This window comes from Camarhynchus parvulus, chromosome 3, assembly GCF_901933205.1.
Source record: "Camarhynchus parvulus chromosome 3, STF_HiC, whole genome shotgun sequence".
In the NCBI taxonomy this organism is placed as follows: domain Eukaryota; kingdom Metazoa; phylum Chordata; class Aves; order Passeriformes; family Thraupidae; genus Camarhynchus; species Camarhynchus parvulus.
In genome coordinates this window covers 67797487-67823703 of record NC_044573.1, presented here as the reverse complement: position 1 = coordinate 67823703, position 26217 = coordinate 67797487, and the positions used below count along the sequence as shown (strand labels likewise).

At 40.6% G+C, this 26217-nt stretch overlaps 2 protein-coding genes across 2 annotated transcripts in view; both read right to left on the bottom strand.

The window, feature by feature from the left end:
* Positions 1 to 699: 699 nt before the first annotated feature.
* Positions 700 to 12423, bottom strand: ZBTB24 (zinc finger and BTB domain containing 24). Its single transcript, XM_030945345.1, has 7 exons — positions 12396 to 12423; positions 8613 to 9606; positions 8040 to 8207; positions 6725 to 6808; positions 5930 to 6013; positions 3590 to 3671; positions 700 to 2703 (listed from the first exon to the last, which is right to left on the bottom strand). The coding sequence occupies exons 2-7, from the start codon at positions 9577 to 9579 to the stop codon at positions 1890 to 1892; spliced, it is 2199 nt and encodes a 732-aa protein (XP_030801205.1). The 5' UTR covers positions 9580 to 9606; positions 12396 to 12423; the 3' UTR covers positions 700 to 1889.
* A 620-nt stretch (positions 12424 to 13043) lies between these two features.
* Positions 13044 to 26217, bottom strand: part of AK9 (adenylate kinase 9) — a 62306-nt gene continuing 49132 nt past the window's right edge. Inside the window, exons 27-36 of the mRNA XM_030945346.1 lie at positions 24685 to 24898; positions 23680 to 23881; positions 22364 to 22510; positions 20883 to 21103; positions 19508 to 19704; positions 18830 to 18999; positions 17705 to 17803; positions 17521 to 17623; positions 16866 to 16980; positions 13044 to 13311 (exon numbers count right to left, since the gene is read on the bottom strand). Of these exons, the coding sequence (XP_030801206.1) occupies positions 13109 to 13311; positions 16866 to 16980; positions 17521 to 17623; positions 17705 to 17803; positions 18830 to 18999; positions 19508 to 19704; positions 20883 to 21103; positions 22364 to 22510; positions 23680 to 23881; positions 24685 to 24898 (1671 nt within the window). The 3' untranslated portion in view covers positions 13044 to 13108. The remainder of the gene's footprint in view (positions 13312 to 16865; positions 16981 to 17520; positions 17624 to 17704; positions 17804 to 18829; positions 19000 to 19507; positions 19705 to 20882; positions 21104 to 22363; positions 22511 to 23679; positions 23882 to 24684; positions 24899 to 26217) is intronic.

The window sequence follows — 26217 nt, the reverse complement described above, 5'->3', positions numbered from 1 at the left end:
GTAACCTGTTTTTAAGCATTTCAGGATTTGTAAATATATGGCTGACAATGAATTCTGTGCAGGTTCCTGAAAACTTATGACCAGACAGTAGTCTGGCTGCACTGTACAATATTTTAGATAAAAGCAGAAGTTTTAGGATTAAACTGCCAGAATATTTACTGTAAGCTTATACAATTAATCAGCAACATTGTCATAAGTGTTGTAACAGGCTTTACTGTAATTATTTATCTGCTCTTACAACATCTAGACTTCAGGCTTCTCAGGCAGAACTGCAGAATATGCTGGTTCACTTTGGTGGCAGAATGGATGCCAATTTTATTTCTCCATTCTGAGAGGAAAGGTGAAAAGCCTAAATACCTTTGCATTGATTTATTCCCACTGTCTACCCTTATCATGATCCATTTATATAAAAGTGATACAGTACTTTGACCACATGGAGATACTTAGCAAACTTCTGCAGCATGCAGTCAGGAGCAGGCCATGTAGTCTGGACTTGGAACAAAAAAATATAAAAAATGTGGGTAATTTTGCTTTTAAATTCACCATGTTTTTTAGAATTTTTTGTTTGTTGTAACATAAACATTCATGTAAATCACAATTGAGTATGTTCTTTTAAGTAACTGTGGCGTTTTATCTGGATTTTAACACTCCAGTGCAAAGGTGTTACCAGTAGTCAAACCTGAAAACAGAAAGCATGTATTTTGGCAAGGCATTTTATTACCATGTTAAATCTTTTTTGTTAGCAGTCAGTCATTGAAAACAATCTGTACATATCTAATTTAGTCAACAAAAATAGCTGTACAACTTTAAGTGATGTGCCCCATTTATGTAACTTGTTAAGCTCTGAAGTGATGCTCTTCATTGTTTGAATCCTCACATAAACAATTGCCAGTCTTAACATATATTAAAGTAAGATTATGTTCTTCTCTCAAAAGTACAAAAAATAACACTTTAAATATACAGTGCCTCCTAAGCTTAGACAGAATCCTGTCAGGAAGAGGGTTTTGCACTTCAAGAGACAGTACTTTCAACATCAAGAGCTCTTCAAAGTGCTTGGCAGAGTGTGTGAACACTATCCCCACTTGCTAGATGATGAAATAAGGCACAGAGGTCAACTACCTTGCCCACAGTCACACAGAGAGTGAGTGGCAGAACTAACAGAACAGAATCTGTGGGGTTTCAGTTCTCCAGTGTAACCATCACATCTCATTGCCACTGTTCAAGTGCAATGGCTTAAATGTTTCTGAGGAGAAAGATGTGTACAGCACACAGTGAACAGGAGGGAAGATTCAGGGCTAGTTAAAGGCTGCAAACAGTTTCAACCCAAACCAAATGAATTTGGTAGTCAATAACTCATAATGCACTTCAGGGAATGATTACATAGAGAATTATATATTAACCTGCAGAGAGAAAGCTCATTAAACTTAAGAAATATGGTGTTAGCTTTGCAAAAAGTACTGGTTGTCTTAAGCTTAACAGTAGCTCAGGTATAACGTTAAGTTTGTCAGAGAAGTGGTACTTTGTGATCCACAGATGTCCTAAACATTGTTCTCCTACCAGCCAGGTGATCTTCTCTGGAGAGTCACTCAGAAATGCAAATAAGGGCTAAATATCTCCTCAGAAGGCAGAGATGTGAATGAGGCACAAAACCCCACATTAATTGCTTGTGAGATACTTGTGAGGACTAAGTATGGTAAAGAAATACCAATCCAGAAAAACAAAGTAGTCTAAAATAAACATGGTTAAGGAAATTGAGTCACTCATCCAAAATCACCAAGAAATGCATCTTTGGATAGCTTATGTTGCAAAAAAACCACGTGTGACACATGTAATCCCTGCTGGGATGAGAAGCGTTCTCTGGCCTAGCCCTCTGCTGACAAACAAGCATTTCAGAAAGCCTGTTCCTGGATAGGATGCTCATGAGATGACTCATTTACTGACAGAGGCTGCTGATGGGATTCAGAAACAAGTACACTTTGATTCTGTTCTTCACTGACTTGATGGGAAGGACCTGTGTCGTGGTTAGAGTGAGACTGCTGACTTGATTCCTGAGCCAGCTGCACGTGCTGAGCTGGATGTGAAGATCCCGCCAAGTGGATTTGTTCATTTTGTCCTTGATGAGCATGGAGATGTTCTAGCGCTTCCTTGGAAAGAGTGATGACATGCATTTGTTCAGGTTGGGCAGCCTCTATTTGGTTTGCAATCACATTGATACTTTGAATTTGTTCTGCTTGCTCCTGCTGAGCTGAAAGCAACAAGTTTTGCAGCTGCTGCGGTGGCTGCGCCAGGAGTGCGAGGTTGGCAGCCTGCTCTGTGGTCATGCTGGGGGCATTTTCTGCAGTCACAATACTGATGCCTTGATTGTGGCTGGGCATGAAGTTGATGTTGTGTACTGCATCCGTAACCAGCAGCTGAATTTCCTGCCCTCCCGAGGTGGCAAGTTGGTACTGCTGCAGCTGGAGAATGTTTCTCACTTCTTCCGGATGAGCGTTTGTGCTCGGGGCGGCGCTGCCTTCCTGAAACTGCTTTTCCTTGCTGTGAATTTTCAAATGAGACTTCAGGTTGTCCAGACGAGCAAACTGCAAACTACATTCTGGGCAGGCAAAAGGCTTTTTGCCTGTGTGTAAGATACAATGTCTTCTCTTAGCACTGGAATCAGAGAAGGATTTTCCACATATATCACAAGAATATGGCTTTTCTCCCCTGCAAAAGGAAAGAACTTGATCTCATGAAAATATTCACTTTGACAATGCTGCTTTCTGAAACTTATTCTGTAATGAAATACTTAAATGATTACATTGTTTTTCTAAATTGTAAGTACTTAAAGGGTAGTGTTAAAAACATCCTCTATTTGATCTCCTGATTATCTCTGTTTGACTTCAAACTGTACAATCAGTATATACTCCAGAGCTACAGAGATAACTGCCTTCCTCTCATAAAAACCGAGGTACAAGCTCCATGCTGCTAGACCTTGACAAGAATGCAACAACTTTGCACAATTCTAAGCACTGACCATTTTAAGAACATTAATTAACAGTGTGGACTTAAAACCAAAAAGAAGTTTCCAAATCCTAACTTGCTGCCTGTGTCAAAAGGACAAGAAATTTTACTGGAAATGTTTTCTTAGACAACAGTTCTCCAGTGATGTAAAATCTAACATGTCTTTATGCAATGCACTGCACTGACAGGGGGAAAAGACACCTAATGCTGTAAAGAGACAGGATAGCTCACAGGGCAACAGGACAATGCTCCAACAACCTTGATACACCATGGCTACTTTCTGCTCTCAAACAAAACCTACAGTAAAATTTTCACAAAAATAGTATAGCAGTAAGTACACTGTCAGTGAACAGACACAAAACACTAAAGAAGACTCTAACAGTATCTTGGTGCATAAGCATTTAGGACTTCAGTACTTTCCACTACCATTTTTTTCCTTACATAGACTAAGCAAAGATGTCACGTTCTTAACAATCATTCAAAATGCAAACAAGTCCTGACCATTCTATAGTTAAACATGCACTACTTCTAGTTATAAGACTAGAAGTTACATTTTAAAAGAATGTAATGAAAATAAGACATACTTTACCTGTGAATTCTAATGTGAGTCTGAAGTGAACTTTTAGCTGTAAATGATTTGCCACAAATCTCACAAGTGAAGGGCTTCTCACCTATCAAAAAAATGTGACTTCCTTTTTGAAATAGCACTTTTCATCAATTCATTAAAGACATTCTGTATTTTACCATATACAGTATCAAGTGTGCACTGATGGCTCCTCACGCTTCTGCCATGGTTCAGCAGATATCCAAAACTGAATTAATTCACTAGTCAAAATGAGGGTATAACATTTTAAATGTACACCTCTAGCATTTCTCTCCTTTGAAGATGAAGAATTAGGTGATCCAAGCCCCCAAAGCAACAAAAAGCTGTACCTATGGCACAGATGTGTGTGTTCCACGAGGAAGAGAAACACTCTGAAAAAGGCTGTCCCTGAACCCTGGCATTAATGCCACGTTCATGTGCAGCACCATCCACGTGAGTAAGCCCAAACTTCCAAAGCTGGAAAATTAATCCATTATCTTAACAACTTGCCTGGCTCTCTATAAGGCTCCATCACACTAGGTCTATGATAGCCTGGAAACACCAGTTAGAAAAAAATTAAATTATCGTGAGTTAAACAAAATATGAGTTTGTTTGGGGATTTTTTGTTTATTTGTTGGGGTTTGTTTTAGTGCATTTGGAATTCTGATGATAATTGAGTAGAAGCAGAGAGGCCACATTAAATTATAAGAAAGTTCATAAGAAACAGATACTACCCAACCAAAGCAAATCCTAATTCACACCATGACAAATCCTTGTAGCACTGAGGCTCTTTAAGACACCAGACACAAGAATCCAGATCACCACTGTGGTAATTCACACCATCAAAGCACACCAAACCCAGGGATTGGGCAGCAGCCAGTTTCCAAGGAAGCTTCCCATTTAGCACAGAACTGCAATGCTTACCAGCTTTCATGTGGCTTTGGAGGGCATGGATAAAGGATGAGAGAACAAGAAACATTTGTCAGAAGGGACCTCTGGTCACCCAGTCCCAGCTTGCTACTGAAAACAGGAGTAACTTCCCAAGTAGACTGTATTATTACAACACAGTGTTACCAAACTGCTGCCAAAGTAGAACAGTTGTATCTATGTGAACCCCTGTCCCCCAAATGCCTTGGAATTGTACTTGGCTTTTGGGATGGGACAGGTGAATTTTTATTTCTATATAATTAATACTGGTATCTTGCCTGTCTTTTCTAGTAGCAAAATATACTGCAAGCCATTTTATGCTAAAAATCAGCTTAGCTCATATATTTTTGCAACTTACCTTGCTAGTAAGCTTACTCTTCTCACTTCCCACCCCAAACTCATTTCCCACCACATTTAGAGAGCTGTATCAACTTCAGATACAAAACTCTTGTGTGTGTCAACACTGGGTTCTCAATACAAAATTATGTAACTATCACATGCTAGCACTATTCTGGATAACCAAAAGCTCCCAGAAGCAAAAGTTTTGACCTTAGCATATCCCAGAAAATTTAAATCTTTTTCACTTAGAAAAGAGAAGGAAATGAATGAAATAAAGTATGCTTGAGAATGAGTTATGTATTACAACTGCAAGCAACACACTTAAGAATAATTTGATTTTGTGAGGAAACAATTGCCACCGTTTCTAGTTACTTTAAAAGACAAAATTATTCACATGTCACCTTATGAACTTACGCTTCAAAGGGAAGTATTTTATGAAGTTTATGCCTTGCTATTATGAGAGGATAGATCAACATTTTTATCTCTGTTATCCACTGATTCATTACCAGCCTGCCCTCTAAATCTCTTAAAACATCCTCTGACGCACTTGCATTAAATCATCCCTCCCAGCCCATCTCCTCTCAACATCTGTTTTATTACGGCACTGTAAAAGTTAAATGGAAATAATTATTTTCCTGGTCACAGCACTTTTCATAAGCACCCATCCCTCACAGACAGAGGTGTCCAATTCATTTAGGACACACACTTTCTGTTGCTTATCAGCTCACTGCAATCCTGGTACATGCTGCATACAACTCTCCCAACAAACTGAATTCTCAGTCCAGGATTCTATCACAGGAAAGCTAACTGACATTTTCTGCAGCAGGTTTTATAAAATTGGGGAAAAAAGCTCTCTTCCTGTAATAGGCACTGCTTCTGTGCTGCTGTAACACAACTTTTTTTGTGCTCCTGCATTCTTGATGTCAAATCTCTTCATTAGCAACACAGGCATCATTATGCACAAGTAGAGCAGAAGTTCATGCCACAGAGACAAGTGTAATTTGCTTAACATCTTTTTGTCCCTGTAACTTCAAGAAAAAACAAACCACAAACCCCACAAAACCCAAGGTACAACATTACCTGTATGTGTTCTTAGATGTTTCTTTAGCTGAGCTGCATCCATGAATTTGCGACGACACTGGTTACATTCCGGCAGTGAACGGCCTTGTCGCAATAACAAAAAAAGTGTCAGTGCATAAGTGATCCCCTGTATCTCTTCAGTGATCTTTGTTAAAGCACTTTCCTGTAAAATAACCACTCTGCTATAATATAGAGATAAAACAAGAGGTGATTCACTGCCTCCTCCCTATCTCAACAGTCACACTTCTATTTCTCAATTTAGTATTACCACAGGAAAAGAGGGGACTGACACCTGCTCCTGCCCAAAACCACCTTCACTTGAAGCTTTGTAAATTCTGATTTTTTCCACCACTTCCTCTGTATGTAGCTCCATCCCATTCCAGAAGTGAGAAGAACACTTCCTAAAGCTTGTATGCCTTTACTAGTCCAAAGCAGTGGGCAACTACAATGCAATTTGCACACCAGGCAGCAGACACAATTGTTTATACAATTCGTAGCTTCTATATAGCATGGACAGCAGGGCTAAAATAATCAAGTTGTATGTCAAATACAGTGTAACTAATTTTTAATCATCACAAGAACCCTTCTCAACTAAACACTTTCCTACACATCACATTTACTATACACCATTATGTCTTTTTCACCCTATTCACTGTTACACCTGTCCAACATAGGACACATCAAGGTAGCAGAGACTAAACACATCACTGAGGAAGAACTTTCAGCCTAAGTCAATCTTAGGAGGACAAATCAGCACGGACTGTAAGCCAGGTCCTCCACTCAAACTTGTTATACCTGTGTGTAGTCGATAGTGGCTCTTGAGCTGTCTCTTTTGGCTGAAGTACTTCCCACACTGATCACAGGTAAAAGCCTTCTGCCCTGTAGAGAAAATCACCCATTAAAATGTAAGCCACGTCCGAAGCAAGTGTAAGGAAATAAACAAAATAGAAAAGTCAGCTGTGAGGAGCCAATTCAGTTTTGATTTGCCTCAACAATGCTTGTCAGAGGCACGTGGGAGAGGGGCTGCATTATGTGCCATGTCCAGGAAGCACCTAGGAAAAGATGGAGGAAAGTTTTGTCTCTGGGGAGACTTTTCCTGGCAATCAGTTCATGTGTGGCATGGGACAGGCAGTCAGCAGGGGAACACCAAAGACACTGTACCCCAGAGACACTCTCCAGTCAGATGGCAAAAGGTCTCTGCCAATGGACTGCACTGGGACATTGGACTGGGCCAATGCTCTCCTGTCAGCAGGTGGACTTTGGGAGGAGCCGGGGCATGAAATGTAACTGTGTCACAAGCCCCAGCGCTTTTCAAACTTGCTTTTTGGGTTGGGCTTTTGGCTTGGGACTTTTTTCAGACTGTGCTTTTGCTTTTGAGGCTTGGTGATTTGAGGGGCTTTTTGAAACTTGCTTTTGATTTGGCTTTTTAAAGACTTTTTGAGTCTTATGCTTTTTGCCCTGGCCCCAGTCTGCCTTTTGGCTCTCTTGCCCTCGCTGGCTCTTGCTCACCCTCGTGTCTGTGCTGCCTCCCTGTGTCCCTGACCAATGCCCTGCCTGCTTTGTCCCAGTGTCCCTGCATCCAACCCTGCCCACCTCCCAGCCAGCCCACTGCTGTGATCCTTGCCACAGCTGTGTCCAGGGTTCTGGTCCAGGGCTCCAGGACCTCCTGCCTGAGCACTCCTCACCTCATGTCCAGCTGCCTGTCACCAGAGAAGCTGTGCCCAGGCAGGCAGCGTGCACACCCCCCACTTCATGGACATGGATGGCACTCCCCGACCTCCAGTGGTAAAGCCCTCTTTTTCTTTCTGTCTCTCCTCTCTTTCATCCCATCCCTTTCCCATTTTTCTTCCTCTTGCTCTGTCTTTTCTAGCTTTCTTAATAGGATAACTTATTTTCATTTTGTTTTTTCATTACCAATAAAAGGTTCTCAGATACAAAGTTTGTCCCATTTGACAATATTTTGTTCCTGACTATCCATTTTTAAAAGAACTCCTTGCAGTTTCCCTCAGTGGAATGTGACACTAGCACACACAAGAGGGATCAGAGGTACCTTTTTTAAAGAAAGGCAAATTCTTGCAGCAGAGAGCTACATCTGCCTTGAAGTATTTACCTGAATGTAGGCTCATGTGCTCCAGAAGAGAATGCTTTGTTGTCAGAGCCTTACTGCAAATGGTGCACGTGTACGGCCGTTCCCCGGTGTGCATCCGCTCATGGACTTGAAGAGAATGCTTCTGGGAAAAGCCTTTGCCACACTCACTGCATTTAAAAGGGCGCTCCCCTGAAAGCAAAAGATGACATTTTTAGGCATAGGTGCATAATTTCTCACTAGATATTCTAAGCTGATAGTGAGATGCACTGCAATGGTGTAGCTACTGAAAAAATTAGTCTTGATTAGTGGTGAAGAGGCAAGCTTCACACAGGAATAAAATAATTCTTTAGCTATTGCCATATAATTCAGTGCTTAAACAATGAAATTATTAATTACACTGAAATCTAGGTGAGACATAAAGGTTCTGAGATCTGCTGACAAGAATAAAACAGCAAATACAGAGCACACCGTAATTTGGACCAGCACACTATTCTGGATATTCTTGCTGTAGTCAACAACCAACACCTCAATAGTCACTTGCATTTTGCAACATCCCTTAACCTAACCCAAAAGCAGCAGTCTGTGAAGGCCTACCTGTATGGCTTCGCTGGTGAATAGCCAAGAAGTGATTGTACTTAAATACTTTGCCACAGTCTTTACAGCGAGCCTCAGAACCCACACGCTTTCTTTTTCCATCAGTTCTCTTTGCCAGTCCTTTCTCATCCTCATCCCCAAGAAGTTTATAATCCCTTAGTTTGATTGATCTCCTTATTCTACGTTTGCTGTAACGGCTCTGAGTGCTCTGTATTCCTTCAGCTTTGGGATCGTAGTTTTCATCTTTCTCAGCGGAAAGATCAACAGCAGCCTCTGAGTCACAAGCAGGTTCAGTTTCTTCTCCATCCTTCCTCACTGAAGCCTGTTCACTGGCAACTGTTTCTTCTACTTCAGTGTCTTTTTTCATATAATTTTGCTCATTTTGCATGGAGTTGTTCTCTCTCAGCTGCCCATCTTCGGTGGAATTTGCTCCTGATTCTTCCTCTTCTTCTTGGACAATCTTGATTTTCCTTGGTCGTCCCCGTTTTCGCTTTGGTGGATCATCATTCTTCCTGTCACTTGCAACAACAGAGGCTACACTTTCAGCTGGAGCTGGCAATGCACTACCTGGGCTGCGGCTTTCCAGGTAGTCTGTACAGGCCCAGACCAGGTCAGTTACTTTCAGCAGCTGTGCAGTAGCCAGGATTTGTTCTGTGCTTTTCTCACTGGCACAGAGGCAACCAGTGTAAATAAATTCTAGCAGAACTCCAAAGGTGTCTGCAACCATTCCCTCCAACATGTAAATTGACTGCCCTATTTCACCCTCATTTACAAACATCATTGAGAAGTATTCACTGCTGGCAGCCAGCAAAGCTTTATGGGCTCTAAACTGCACATTCTCCACTATCAGAGTAATGTCACAAAGAAAATCCTTTTTCCTTTGTTCCTCAAAATTAGCTAGAATGGTATCTTTGTGAGCTTTGGAGTGGATGATCAGTTTCTCAGAAGGATCAGTTGTTTTTGCCATTTTAATTATGAATATTACAGGAGATGCCTAGAAAAACAGAATAGCTTTAGTAAAAAATTATTTTAACAGTCGACATTATAAGACCCAAGTATCATTTGTTATACCAGTAACAGAGTTCAAGAGTTTCTGAAGCAATTCTGAATCCTCTGAGCTTTTGAAAAATCAACACTACTGCTGATATGGAATTTCTTCAAAAAGTATTTTAAAATCCTATGAAAAGGCTACAGATAGTTTTTTAGATCAGAATCACCGCCTATTTTTTTTTATCTCTGATGTACTGTGAACCCTGTATTATCTAAAAAAATTTGCTACCCTAGCTTCTGAAACTAAAACAATCAGACAGAAACAATTCCCTGGTCACAGCTCCTTAGTACAGCACTGGCTTTGCATGGCAAGGCTTTGATAGCGGGGCAGTTACAGGGGTGGCTTCGGTGAGAAGCTGTCAGTAGCTTCCCCAATGTCTTACAGAACCAACACCAGCTGGCTCCAAGATGGACCCACTGCTGGCCAAGGCTAAGCCCATCAGGTGATGGTGGTATCACTTCTGGGATAACAGATTTAATAGGGGGGAAAGAAACGTGCACAACTGCAGCTGGAAAGAGAGCGAGAATCTATGCAAACAACAACCCTGCAGACACCAAGGTCAGTGGAGAAGGAGGAGGTGCTCCAGGTTCCAGAGCAGAGATTCCCCCTACAGCCCTTGGTGCAGACCATGGGGAGGCAGCTGTGCCCCTGCAGCCCAGGGAGGTCCATGGTAGAGCACAGATCCACCTGCATTCCCTGGAGGATCCCATACTAGAGCAGGCTGATGCCTGAAAGAGGCTGGAAGCCTATGCTGGAGAAGGCTCCTGACAGGACCTATGGCCTCATGGAGAGAGGAGCCCACACTGGGTCACTGCTGGCAGAACTTGTGACCCCATGGAGAACCCAGGCAGGAGCAGACTGCTCCTGAAGAGTGCACCTGTGGAAGGGATCCAAACTGGAGCATTTTGTGAAGAACCGCAGCCCATGGGAAGGACTCAGGCTAAAAAGTAGTTCATGGAAGAAGGACTGTCTCCTGTGGGAGAGACCCCACACTGGAGCAGGTGAAGAGTGTGAGGAGTCAAAGGAGAATCAAAGACAGCATGCAATGAACTGACTGCAGCCCCCATTCTCCATCCCCCTGCACTGCTGGAGGGAGGAGGTAGAGAAAACTGGGACTAAGCTGAGCCTGGAAACATGGGAGAGGTGAGGTTTAAAGATTTGGGTTTATTTCTCATTATCCGACAGTGATCTCATTGACAATAAAGTAATTTCCTCAAGTCAAGTCTGTTTTGCCTGTGCTGAAAACTGGTGAGTGATCTCACTCTGCTCTTATCTCAACCCATGAGGTTCTATTATATCCTTTGTTCCCAGTTCCCCTGAGGAGGGGAGTGATGGAGCGGCTCTAGTGGGCACTGGTGTCCAGCCAGCACCAACCCACCACATTGGAAACAAAAAGGTCAACTGCAGTTTGATCAGTGCAGTTTACTCAGGGACAAGGTAGGAAATCCTGTAATAAATGATGCCATGGTTTATTTGAGGTATTAGGGCATGGGTTGGACTAGGTGATCTTAAAGGTCTCTTCCAACCTAGTGATTCTGTGATAAAAATTCATTGGTATCAATGTGGCAAGACTTCATGACCTCTTTTACCCCCCATCTATCCTTCTGAAAATTTTTAACACTTTCACTTTTTTAACACTTCAATACTTTTAACTTTACTAAGCCTCAGCCTAAGAAGGTAGGCAATACAAACACAGAAACAGCAGTTTTGAAGGGTTCTGTCTAATATAGGGCTCATTAAGGTATCTATTAATGATCAATTTGACTTGCTAGGCTTTTTCAACAGTAAATTTGCAAAAATTAATAGTAAACAAAAAAATCCATCCATTTCAAAAGAATCAACCAAATATTATGGAAGAGATATACCCAAAATGTCCCATTGACAAAGCTCAGCTAAAGATAATAGAAGTGTCACATTAAACACATATAAATTTACATATTTGGATTTAGTTAGTGCAACAGTTTCAATGACCTAAACATATGCTCCATGAAACAGCAGACACTACCTACAGATGATACCTAAATGCTACTGAGATGGTGAAAATGGGATTCTTTAGCCCTAATCAGCTACCGAATAGTTCACGACAGAGTCAAATTGTTTTATCCGGGAGCTTTAATTTCCGAAGCATGTGAGCCCGATGTTTGTCGCTGGAGCACCTTAAAGCAAAGCTGCAGGTGTGACCCAACCTGCCTTATCGTGCAATATAAGAATTCCTGGACGGCTGCTGCCAACTCTGCCTGCAGGCATCCCCTAACATCCACACGTGTTCCAGACAAGGTAGTGGGTGTTTTGTGAGTTCTGATCGCATGAAGGACGTCGATGTTTAACCAGGAGGGGACAGCATTAGTATTTTGACTGCAAAATCCAAACCACGCAACTTCCCTAAAACCCCCTCACCATTACAGAGTGAGGCTGTGCTCCGGCAGAAGGCCCCATGCTGCCGCCAGTGCTTTCGGATACACGCTCCGCTCCAGCCGTGGAAGGACTCAGGAGCCCCCGGGAGGTGACCCTGGGGGGCAGCGCACGGTCCGGGGCTGGGCCTCGGCACGGCCAAGGGCACCGTGCGGGTCGCCGTCCCCGCGCACCGTGTGAGCCCTTCGGGCCGCCCCTCAAGGGAAGGCCGCGCGTCCCTCGTGGGACGGGAGAAGGGAGCGGGCGCTGCCCCGCGAGAGCCGCGGGCCCGGAGTACCCGGCCCGATGCCTCCCGCCCTGCCCCGGCACTCGGCACTCACCGCTCGCCGCCGCCGCCGCCGCTGCACTTCCGGGCCGGGGCTGGCACCGCGCCTGCGCTGCCGCAATGAGCGCAACACGGGCGGGACTTGGGCACGGAATCACAGAGCAGCCAGGGTGGGAAGCGGCCCGCATGGATCATCTGGTTCCAGCCCCCGGCCCTGCCCAGGACAGCCCCGAAAACCACACCGTGTACCAGAGAGCGTTGCTAAATGCTTTTCTCGAACTCTGTCAGGCTTGGTGCTGTGACCACTTCCATGGGGAGCTTGTTCCAGTGCCCAACCACCCTCTGGGTGAAAACCCGTTTCCTAATATTTAAACTAATCCTCCCCTGGCACAACTTCAGGCCATTCCCTCGTGTCCTGCCACTGTGCACCACAGAGAAGAGATCAGTGGCTACCCCTCCTCTTCCACACACAAGGACATTGTAGACTGCCATGAAGTGTCCCCTCAGTCTCCTCTAGGCTGAACAGACTAAGTGACCTCAGCTGCTCAACATATGGCTTCCCCTCAAGGGCGTTCACTATTGTCATAGCCTTCCTTTGGATGCTCTCTAGTAGGTTGATATCTCTCAACTTCAGACAAAAGATTTTATTTCTAAGATTTCATGGTTATAAAAACTGGCCTGAGAACGTGTGACGTTCGCATACCATGTGGCAGCCATGCTGGTGCCTGATGGCAACATTCCATGTGTTAATCAGTGGAAATACAGGGTTCACACAAAAGTGGGGTGGGTGCCTTTCAGAGAAAAAAAAGTCTGCAGTCTGTCATCAAAGCCACGGGGTCGATCTCTTGGCTCCTTATAGGGCCCCCTCATGGCAGTCCCCAGGTAGGGGATGAGTTGGCAGTGCTCCACGAACTGCAGCAGCTTCTTCCTGTACATCTGCCGCACCGGCTCTGAGCTCCGGGGGTTGTGTGCTGCAAGAATTTAAGCAGCATGTTAGTGTCTCCTATAAACTTTGTGGAATTATATTACAGAAATTTTCAAAGGGACCAAGTCTACCTCTGTTAGCATCACCCATGTACAGATAAACGTCTTGACTGTTGGTGCCAAGCCAAAAAGATCAAGTCTGGTATTTCAGAAAGTTCCTGATTCCAAACAGCCATGACAATCAAAAGGATCAGGCTTTTCTAAAAGAAGACACAACAAACATGCCTAGCTGCTGTCAACTTCTCATTTCTCAGACTGTGAGATAGTGGTGAAACTCCAGGCAGTGACAAATTTGGGTAGTGTGGCACACAATCCAAAGTGGCACATCCTGAGGATAGCCCAGGTGAGGAATGGCTCACGCTGGGCCACTGTGTCCTTGGCACAGGTGTTCTATGACCTAAATGCTTTGCCTATAAGGTGGGCTACCTTATACATACAAGGAAGTCAGGTTTGATAAGCAGGACTGTGACCAACATGGCTTCATGAGAGAAAAGTCCTGCTTATCAAACCTGATTTCCTTGTATGACAAGGTAATAATCCACCTAGTTGACCAAGGAACACCAGTTGATGTAATCTTTTTTAATTTCAGTAAAGCTTTCAATACTTTCTTTTATCCTTCCGGACAAAATGTCAGGCACACAGCTGGATAAACACATCGTGCCATGGGTGAGCAACTGGCTCACCAGATGAAGGATTATAGGGAATGGGGTGACATCAGACTGGTGACCTGTCACTGATGGGTTTCCCACAGGCCTCTACCCTCAGCCCTGTGCTCTTCAACATCTTCATAAATGACTTGGATGCAGGACTGGAAAGGATATTAAGCAAGGTCACAGATGATAAAAAACTGGTAGGAGCTGTTGACTCCTTCCAGAGTAGGGAGGCCCAGCAGAGAGACCTCAACAAATCAGAGGATTGGGCAATCACCACCCATATGAATTTCAATGAGGGAAAGTGCTGGATTCTGCACCTGGGATGGATACATGGACAGACTGGGCAATGAGAGGCTGGAAAGCAGTGCTGTGGAAAGGGACCTGGGGGTCCTGGTCGATGGCAAGTGGAACATGAGTCAGCGGTGCCCTGGCAGCCAGGAGGGCCAGTGGTGTCCTGGGGGCATCAGGCTCAGCATGGCCAGCTGGGCAAGGGAGGGGATTGTCCCACTCTGCTCTGCACTGGGGCAGCCTCACCTCCTGTGCTGGGGCAGTTTTGGGCACCACAATATAAGAAAGGCATTAAACTATCAGAGTGTCCAAAGGACACAACAGAGACAATGAAGGGCCTTGAGGTGAAGCATATGAGGAGTGGCTGAAGTCACTTGGTCTGTTCAGCCTGGAGGAGACTGAGGGGAAACCTCATTGCAGTCTTCAACATCCTCCTGAGGGGAAGAGGAGCAGCAGGCACTGATCCCTTCTCTGTGGTGCCCAGCGACAGGGCCTGAGGGAATGGCCTGAAGTTGTGCCAGGAGAGGTTTAGGTTGGATATCAGGAAAGGGTTCTTCACTGGGTTAAGTGGTTTGGTACTGGCATGGACTCCTCAGGGAAATGGTGACAGTACCAAGCCTTACAGCATTCAAGAAGCATTTGGATAATGCTCTTCAGAACATTGGATCTTGGGGATGGTCTTGGGGATGGTACAGTGCCAGGAGTTGGATTCAATGATCGCTGTGGTCTCTTCCAACTCAGCATATTCTGTGATTCTGTGAGTCTGTGAAGAGCTGACCAGTAGTTTAGAGGAGGAAGGAAGGTTTCTCTCTGCCCTCAGCCGTATTTTGGCATCCACTAGTACTGAGTGCCAGTCCTCAGAGAACAGTTTATTATTTTAATTATTACCCCAATGCAAAGGGGAAGGAATGAGCCAAATCACAACCTTTTTTTTTTCTTATGGACAGTATTTTATATCTCCTTACAAAAACTGGACAGCATGAAGAAATATGCTATAAGACAACTCAGCCCACTAGCTTTAAACTGTAGACAGCTACATTTAACAGTTTCTGAGAGATTTTTCAAGCATAGCTCTGAATACAGCCCTTACATTGAGTCTAGTCTACTCAATCTCTCTAGTGATATAGAGTTTACTACTCTCTTTCCAGGAGTAAATAAATCTCTCTGCATTTTTGGTTGATCACCTGTACCTTCTCAGATACTGACAGCAATCCAGTGTTGTGATAAAAAGCTGAAGGAGCTTTAGTTCCTCAGCAGGAACTAAACTCCTGCTTCTTGTCTCCTATTTAAATGTGAGATTAGAGAATTATGTTAATTGAAGATGAGAAGGTCTAACTTCACATAGAAATAGGATGAACTAAATTTTCAGGGGGCCACAACTTAAGGTGCTTTGATCATTTTTTTTTATCAAGAATGGCATAACTACTCTGAAGGGATGCACAATAATAAGTAATTCTGTATTTGCAACTAATCACAAAATCAAAGGATGGGTCAGGCTGGAAGGGACCACATTGGGTCATCTGGGACAACCTCCCTGCTCAGGCAGGGTCATCCCAGAGCACACGGCACAGGATTGTGTTCAGATGGCTCTTGAATATTTCCCCTGATGAAGACTGCACAACTTCTCTGGGAAATCTGTTCCAGTGTTTGGTCACTAGCACATGAAGGAAGTTCTTCCTCACATTCAAGTGATTTGTCAGTGTACAGGAATGCTATATCTTAAAGCTGGAAGCAGTCCTACCCAGTGCTAGAAGAAGATAACTTGTTTTCCTGGATTCCTATGGTCAAACTGTTTGGCACTGCATGAGAAGAAGATATTTCTGCACTTGCATAACCCTTCTGGTTCATCATCCACTCCTAATAATGATTTAATGTTGCAATATATGAGCAAAACATTCCTAGCATGGGCATCCTTATGTTAGCAAAGCCATGCTAACAATAGAATGAAAACAGCCTTTGTGAATGAAGCAAACTACAGTATAAAAGCAGTTTGGTGGCTTAGGAATTGTACATTTATGCAGGGGCTTAACCATGTGCTGGCCCTGTTCAATGGTCTTCCTTCAAAAAGCTGTGCTAGCAAAAACAAAAATCTGTGACAGTTCAAGAAAATTCTGGAGGGCTCTGGAAACTACATGAGGAAACACATGATGTGAAAAAATAATTAAGCTCTGAAAAAATAATTGAGCTTTGAAAAAATAATTAAGATTGGTATTATCTAAAAGAATAAGTAAAAATGTAAAATACAAAAGGCCAGGTGAAGTTCACCCAGTGAACAGGTTAGCTTATAAATTACAAAAGTGGAGGGTTGAAAGAAATGTCATTCTTGCTCCAGAAATCTCCAGCAGTAGTAGAAACCAGTCCAAAGCTATAGCAGAGCTGCAAACAAGGACATTGAAATTGAGAAAGTTGGCAGTAGTTAAGCTGACTGCAAACTATTAAAGATTATTACGTGCAACTGATATCTCTGGCTGAAAAAAAACCAAACAGAAATTCTAAAAAAAAAGCAAATATGAACACAAATTGTCTATCTATATTGTATCAGAGGACTTATGTCATTTATACAATTAGTTATTTTTATAGCATGCTATTTTATACACTACCTTTCAGATGGAAGGAGACAAAAAGCAGAGCAGTTTCTTTCACACTTAGGAATGGAAACTTTGGCTTAAGGCTGCCAACTTCATGCAGAGCTTTTATTAGAGAAGTTGCAACTCCCTAAAGAAAGAAAATAGGTTTAAAAGACCATTACAGAAATCTCGAGCAATGCCTTATCCTGTTGTAACGCAGATCTAACAATACAGGATGATATCCTAAGTTGGTGAATAGTAGAAGACAACAAATCAGCATAAAATAGGGAGGGCTGTGACCATGAATCATTTTTTTATTTATTCATGTGTCCAAGTGTATCAAACTACTCTTAAATTTTTCCAAGTAAGTTTGTGTCTATGCTGGTGTTAAAAGTCAAACCAAAATGTGCTCTTACAAGATATGATAAACAACTAAGTCAGAAAATCTATCATCATATAATACTGCAGCTTATTATCCCTCTCTGACGGTCTTGTATTTTTTCCATTAAAACTCCAAACATCTGTTATTTTAAAGCTTGAAAAAAAAGATTCTCAATTGTAATTAAAACATTTTCAATAAATATAAGACTCAAATGCATTAAAAAAACAAAACAAAAACAAAACCAACTGAGTGGGATATGCTATATATCACAAAATCATGTCTTAAAATAGAAAAACAAAAACTGGCCTGTTCAAGGTATCCAGGCAAAGGAAGTGTAGTTAGTAGCATTGGATCTTTTTTTGGAGGGAGTTTATGGGGAAGCTTCAGATTCCCATACTTCTCTGGTAACCTAACCAGATATAAAGTAAGCACTTTTAAGATGTATGAACAGTGACGTGATTGAAGGTTAAAATGCAGTTAGTGTATTTACCTCATAAATTTCTGAAGCTTTTCTTCACTTTCAAAAATATATACCTTGTCTTGGTATTTTGCTGCATACTCGATGTTGCCAGGCACCAAAGCTTCATATCTGAAGAGATGGAGCAAGAATAATTCATTCATAGAAAACATAAAACATAATTTGTGTGGAGTAAATTCATGAGCTACCGCTAGCCTTCTGGTAATTTAGCAAGTGTAGCAACTACAAAAAAAATAGCAACTGGATAATCCAAGTTTCCACTATGTGATGGACAGTTACAAGGTTAAAAATCTCATAGAGTCTCTGTGGGGGAATAGAATAAGAAAATAAAGATAATGCAGAAGGTAATCTCACCCCTGAGGAGTTGCAGCTGTACTAATTACCAGAGATTAGGAACAGGCCTGCCCTTAACAGGCCACAGCTGTGTCCAATGAGAATGAGTGCTATGAAAGAGTGGGTTAGCAGGTTGAGAAGTGAGTTAGCATTTGTTGGCTTGGAGGTTGTTAGAGTTTGTGAAGAAGGAGTCAGTGCTGTGAGGAGCTGCTCATAAGAAATCACCAAGAATGTATGGAACCTTTGCAATAAGATGACAAGTCTCTGCCTCAAAATCTGCTTATTAAGGAACTTTTTATACTGCTTCTTTAGAGCTCCTCTATTTAAAACGCCAATCATATTTGTTCAGGAGATTAAAAAGGGATAACACAGAATTGGCTATTATGGTTTTCCTCTGATCATAAATTCTTGCATACTGAGGAAATCTGTATCGCTTTATGGTAGAGCTTTATGGATCTCTACAAAAATTATAATAGGTAGTTTTGCATCTACTAGGGATTTATGAGATTTTTTTTAACCTTTGAAGGGTTATGATAGAGAGAATTCAAACTATATCTGTCTATCTTCATCATGAAAGACACCAAGACGACACAGATTCTTGTAGAATCTGTAGCTGTGTAAGTTTTAAAAGATGATTTTTATCTTGATTTCCAAAGCCACAGGTGTAATGTAGAGAATTGTAATTGCTTTTCCTGTCCAAACCCTGAACAACATTAAAAAGCACTTTGAAACTATTTCCTCATTAATGCATTAATATAGGACACACATTCTGTAATTCAGATTATGAAAACTCTAGTGACATACCTCTGTTTTCCATCTAGGTAAGTGACTGGGCAGTATCCCTGCATTTCAGGCTTTACAGGGAATAAGGCCTTCACTTCTGCTGCAGTCAATTTCTTTGGTAGCATATGTGGGGGTGGCAGAGGGTGAGATGCCAGTGATGATACATAAACCTCAGGTTTGCACAAGAATTTCTGTAGGGAAAAAAGTTTTTATAATGAAAGAAGCACTGTAGGACTGCTACTCAAACTCCAGAGGAGTGGCTCACACAGTTTAGATACCTATTTCTTCTACAATGCAACAGTGTGTTGGCATTGCTGTTGCTCTTGGGTAATTTATTTTCCAACCTACTCTCAGCTGTAGTCACTATTCACCCACCATCCATCTCTACTGCTGTCATAAGCCACTTTCTAACCCAGTCTCTCCACAACAGATAAGGAAAGGAGGAAGTTACTGTTTTCAAATGAATGTTTGATCTGTGGCAATTTGTAAGACGAGCTTTAGTTTAATAGTGTCTGTGCTGTATTTTGTCTGCCTAGACATTTGATAGCAGAAGTAAGCAGAACAAAAGCTTGAATGCTAACAACAGTAGTCTAATTAAAGTTGCGTATTACCTATTTCTGTATGGAATCAAAGAATCTAAGCAACACTGTTCTCTCTTCCCATAATCCCCTCCTTTTGACCTGCTTTTCTGATACGCACTTCCAGTTCTTCCTGTGAAGCCATTCTGTAATAGCGCCCCTGAAATTCTGCAGCAAACTCCAGTGAGGGGCTTACAGAGCAGTCAACCAGTTCACCTTTCTCTGCAAGGCTGACAGGACAGTACTGTCCACACTCCCCCAGCTGCCCCTGAAGTTCCTGGGGAGTGATACATAAACCAGCAATGCTGGCTGCTTTTCCTGTTAATGAAAGCAATTAATGAAAATGTTTAATTTATGAGAGACATAGAAACATCAAACAATTCTACTCAGGAAGGCTACAGTCTAGAAAGTAATAATTTGAAATTTATGTGAGATAATGAGAACTAAAACAGCAATTTGATAATAAAATGAAGTTGTAACTCGTTTTACCAATTAATTTTAATAACATTTTTTAGCATGTAAGAAATACAATAATTATTAATGGTGTGGGATACTCTGCATGCTCAGCTTATTAGTCTGTTCTTCTTTTTTATGATTTGTTTCACTCCTTTGTGTCACTAAGGGACATTTCAGCTATTATCTTATGTCTTTACATTGGTGAAAATGAGTACAAGGTGTGATGAAAGCTCCCCCTTTATTCATCCATATCTTGCAAATGCTACAGTCTATCTGGAGGAAATACATTCAAAATAGTTAATAAAATGTCATCTTGAAACCAAATTACTTAAAAATCATGCTTTTTCAAGCTTGATGTGTAAAAGTTAAGTGTGTCTTAATATTTTTGATTATGACTCCAATCTTTAAGATGGGTGCAGCCACAGAGCTGTAAAAATTAAACCCAAAAGGTGGATAAAGATAAGGAAGTATATTTGCCCTTCAGAGGAATTCTAGTTAAATAGTACAGACATGTTTAAAAGGCATATTTAATCCTGACCAGTGCTGACAAACAAAAAGTCAAATGGGAACTCTGTCATTTTAGAATAAAGTGGTCTTCTTCCTAAAGCACAGAAATTAACTCAGATGGCATACTTAAGCTTATTTCTAGATTTTAAATTAACATCTTCTCTATCCCTTCCTCTTCCTTCACTAACACTAAAGTGAAGGTGCAAGTTAGAGTTCCCCTTGTAACTTTGGGGGTATTCTTTGTGATTTACCACCCAGTGATGCCAGATCTACTACAGACCAAGGGTTCTGACTTCCTTTAGCAGACTTCTGTTACCCTGTTCTTGGAAGGATGGCCTCAGACTGCCCTGTAGTTGGCTTTGCCTTCACTCTTTTCAAGAGATCTCTTCAAGATCTCTGCAGATGAGATTGAAGAATTTGAGGGTATGTGGCCAAGAATTAGCCTCATCCACAGAAAGGTGAAGTTGTCATGTACATAGTACATTGCACCTTTTTAAAGAAACAAATATTCTGGGAAACTGTTTTTCTTTTACCTTCTTTTCTTCTTTCCAGGTATATCTGGATTTGTTTAACAACCAACTGAACTTTCTGCAGAACGGTCTTCCAGACTCTCCATTTGCTATGATTGGCATCAATCACACACCAGTTCTGATGTTCCTTCATATAATAAGTTCTAATATCATCAATGTGCTGTTTATAGCAGGAATTTTTAATAGCTAGAATCTGTGGGCTGTCATGTTCAGGATAAGGAGGTCTAAAGACAATGAAAAATAACAGTGATTTAAATCTGAGGATTAAATAATTTCATTGAATTTCAGGTGTAAATTCTAGAATTCACTGTAAGTTCTTTTTACAAAATTTTGCTTGACATTGTAGAACATATTTGAGAAATACAAATTTCTTTTTAAGATTACCACCAGCTACATTGAAAAGCAGTGTGCTTATGATCAGACAGTACTGTTCAAAAAATGAAGAACAAAACTTTTTCTATTTATGTCCTGAATACAACTCAATTATTTTGCAAAGGATTTGGAAGGTATCAACACATATTACCTGACATACACTACAAATACACCATTAAATGGTACCCTGATATTGCACACTAGATTTGTACTTAAGCCTATGAAATATAATTAGTTTGGTATTTAAAATTAAGTTTAAAGTAAATACTTTCAAAAACACATCTTTGATTAAATTTTTTTGCAATGAAAATTGTCTTCAGTCTTTTAGTAAACAATTTAACATTGTGCTGATTACTTGATAAAAAGAAAGAGACAAAAAGAAAAGGACAAAATGAAAGAGTCATGCAGTAATGCTCCAAGCTATCTGGAACTTCTTAGAAACACTTCCTCTAATGAGAAACAGGTTCTCACACAATTTAATTTTAAGGTGAATGTTCTGTTCTTTTTCATTCTCTGTCTGCTTATAAACTACTTACTGTTCTTCCTCAAAAACAACCAATGGCTCTTTAAACAGAATATTTATCTTCTCAGAAGAACAAAGAAGGGAATGAACTGAATTGAAAGGCTTAGAAGTCCTGAATTCTATACTCTACTAAATATGCATTAGTTTCATATTTTTAAAAGAACTCTGATGAAGTTTTTAAAAGTGAGATTATTAGATGAAGTATCAATATATTTTATAATAATAATTTATGAAAAATAAATTTCAGCAGCAGAGACAAGTGGTAACATTTCTCATGTACAGTTGCATTAAACCACTTAAACTAAGCAGTGGGTGCACAGCATTGCACATTTGTAATCTCAGTCACGCAATTGAAGGATCCGGCCAGAGCCTTCAAACACCTTACATCCTTACTATTTCTGCTCTATGGAAATCAAAGCATTAGAAAGGAGAGGAACTGGTTCCCATGTTTTTCATATATGGAGTTCAGAGACAGCTGAGTTATGCTCCAGGTTAGACACAACCTCTGAGTATAGCACTGAGGAACATAAATAGAGATATTACAATATTGTGTAGAAAATAAAAAAAATCTATCAGGGAGTATCACTACCGGTTTGATCTTTCCTTATCCAGCAGTGCTCTTCTGAACACTTCCTTTGTATCCATATCTAGTTCAAAGATTTTCACTGGAATTATCCTAGTTGATTCCAAGAGATTTACGTGTGCTCTTGTTAGAGGATATCCATCCATTACAACTCTGCACACAAACAGAAACAGAAAAATAGTTTTGAAGAAACTCACTTAGAAGTGAGTTTCCAATCAACCAGTAAGTCTATGTATATTTCTAGTACATTTCCCATGGAGACAAAAGTCTACACCCATGCCACGAAGTTATCACTGCTCTCACTTGACAGGCACATTCCTCACTCCTAAGAATTTACAACCAAATTTTAAAAAATCAAGTAGGCAGAAGAAGAAATAGTAATGAGAAAAGGAAATGTACAAAGGGCAAAAGGTAAGTGGATGGCTGGGACTTATAAAAATGGTGTACTTTAATATTCTGACACATCAATCATTCAGAAACATCATTTTAACTATGAGAAGTCTCCATGTGGATTGGGAGTAGCCATTTTTTTAAGTGGTAAGTAAAATTATTTACTACAGTGTTTGAAGAGTTTTTATAAACATATTGAAGAAGAAATGCTTTTCACATATTAGAAAACACTGGAACAAAATATACTGAAACAATATTCCAGGATTTAATGTCAAAGAGAAGCTGAAAGAATTCTGATCTCAAGCACAAATAATTTTCAGAGATTATTGCAGAATTATCTTCCTCTGCAAGTTCTCCTTTTTGAGGAGAGAAGTTGAATTTTATGAAATACTGATGATAAAGCTTTTTAAGTCTGCCCAGTTTCAAAGGTGTTGCAGTGGGGGAGAAAGAGCCTAGGATTACATATGAATGAGGTGAAAAGACTCGCTGGTTTCAGTTCCTCCTTAATAACTTCAGTTGTTAAGAAAACAAACAAAAAAAAACCCTGAGTACTGAAACAGCCTGCACGATCAAAGAGAATCAGGTGTGTCCAAGTTGGTTCTGGGGATGGTGTAAGAGACCAAATGGTAGTTCTCAAAGGATAGTAGAAGATACTGGCTTATTGACTGAAAAAAAAAGTAACTGTCATAAAGCATATTACTTTGATGTACTGGAATATAGTTACTTGGAAATTGCAGGAAATTCTGCTTCAGTCTCATTTCCCAGAGCAATTGTAAAAAAAAAAAATCTCCTTTTGTACAGATTTTTTTTTAGTGCAGAAACCACTGATGTGTTTTAGTGAAATTGTTCTGCAGCAGTAACATGGAAATCCATGCCTATGAGGAGACTGACATGTCTTGGAGAAACCCCCAAAACCCCAAGAAAACTCTTACCCAGTGGGATTATCCATGTGATTTAGCAGAGCCACATTTAGAGCCTGGATGGCCAATTCATCAGGCACGGTGAGTCCTTGGAGAAGGTGGGACTGTACCTTAAGTGCCAGCTCGCTCTCTGGCTGGCTGTTTAGCACAAAGCGAATGGCATCTCCTAGGGACAGGCGCAGGAACCCATAAGCACTTGCAAGTCTCTGGGCAACTGCAAAATATTTCCATTTCAAGTCACAACTTCGAAGGTAAGTAACACCACAATCTGGCATATGCACAGGGCATGCTAACACTATTCAATTTAGAACAAATCTCAGCAGATATAGTCAATATTATTAGAGTGTGTTAGAAAATACGCCTCCATTGCTGTTCCTCTTACAAAACAGCCCATCAGCTACCTCATTTATCCAGGAAATGGGAAATATGCTAAAATTTCATCCTAAATATGAGATCATTTGAACCTTTTTTCTTCCTAACATCCTATTCTAATCAATAACTATAGTTTAAAATTAATGTCCTCCTCCCTCCTCCAGTAAAAAGCATAAATGTGTGGATTGACAGAGTCACGGAGGAGGAAAAGGATGGAAATATTGGGCAATTTTTAATCTAGAAATTTCAAAACAGACTGAGGAGTGGGGAGTTTGGGGTCTTCATCCTTGATCCTAGGACTATTTCTCCATTTTACATTAGCTTATATTGACTCAAAAAAGTAAGAAACAATTATAAAATAATAATAAACAATACAAAGGGTATAAATAGCATAAGTCCAGTTTTTCTAAATACAAATCCAGGTCGCTAACATCTTAAGGATCTGGGATAAAATTCAGATGAACAATGCATAACTATCAGACTGTCAAATGAGACACCACAGAATGTTACTAAAAGAATCTGTGCCCAGCAAGAAAAGCAGGAAGACCAACAATATTAATGATTTATGCTTTTTTAATAGCAGTAAGGACAGATACAGCTTCAGTCATTAAAAAATGAGTGTTTTAAATAGATAACTGCTCATACCTGTAGTCTTTCCAGACTTTGGAAGTCCCACAATTGCAATCTTTACTGGCACAGATTGCTTAGGTTTTGGCTGACAAATATATTTGATGGGATTTGTCATAAATGTTTCTTTATTTTCTTTACTTGAAAAGAAATAAATATATTGTCGATGGATTACTGGAAAGACTGTGCTTTCATCCCTTTGCTGTGGCTTGATCACATCTCCTTGGCTTAACTGTGTAATATATAAAATGAGAATCAGTTAATTAGGTTTGACAAAACCTTTTCTTCCTTCATCCCAGAGAAGTGGCTTTATAGGCAGATAGAGGAGTACCAACCATATGACACAAACCATCAAAGCATTCTAAAATTCACATATATGGACATAATATTTTGCTCAAATCTGAGAAACTTCTGTACCTACACTTCTTGTTCAAAAAGATGAAAGAAACATTGAAGACAGAAAAGTATACTTGCTATTTCCAGTAGGTGGTACCATAACACTTTATGTCTGTCAAGATAGTGTAGTCAAAGATTAACATAATAGTTTTTTTTAATTTTCAAAGAACAAAGAGAATAATTTTATTCCTCAGTGAATTAAACTCACCTGCCTGCCAATAGAAAATACACTGAGAATATTGTATTCACCAGAAGTCATATACAAATAAAGAAAATGTAAAAAGATATCAATAGTTACATTATGGTCAAGTGAAAAACCACAAGATAAGTTGAAAAAGTAATTGGAAAAATACATGCACTTCTGATGAAATCTTTTCAAACACATCAGACAGTCCACTAAAAAGTCTGCAGTGTTGATGGATCATTGACATGTAAGAGATGCAACTGGCAGAAATAGTCATTGAAGTAATACCAGATTAATTCCTTGCACTACTCTTCTCTATGGAAAAACTTTCATCCCTGTTGCAGCCCTTCTTAGAAGAACTGTCTTAAAGTGTCAATAAAAGATGCTTTAAAACAAAATAGAGAAAAGCAGTATGTAGAAAAATTGCCCAGACGGCATTCACCTTACTATTCTAAGGGGACTCAGGAATGTAATTCTGAATAATGTGTAACATTGACCTTTCTTCAACAAAGGAAGGAAGATGGGAAAAAATAGCATTTTAAAAAAAGTTTTCCTCCAGCATACAACCTGACAAAAATAGTCCAGTAAATCTGACTCTGTACTGAGCAAACTGAAATACACTAAGGAAAAAACCACACAAGTTACATGCATACATATCAAATAATGGAGAAGAGCCAACTCAGCTTCTTGTCAAGGAAAATCATACATCACAAATCTATTACTATTCTTTGAAGGAGTCAGTAAGGTTGGTCTGGTTATTACTGCTAGAGCTGGGGCTGTTCTACTGTGTAGCATTGTCCTGCCAGACTCTTCTCATACCCTTAGGCTCCTATTCCTGGATGAAGTCATTTCAGGGTGCTTGCTCTCAATTTATGGGATTTCATGAGTCTGTTCTACTGCATATCTGCTTCCATCCCTCACTCAGCTCATAATATTTATTCTCTGCTTATCTAATCAGTTGCATAACTACT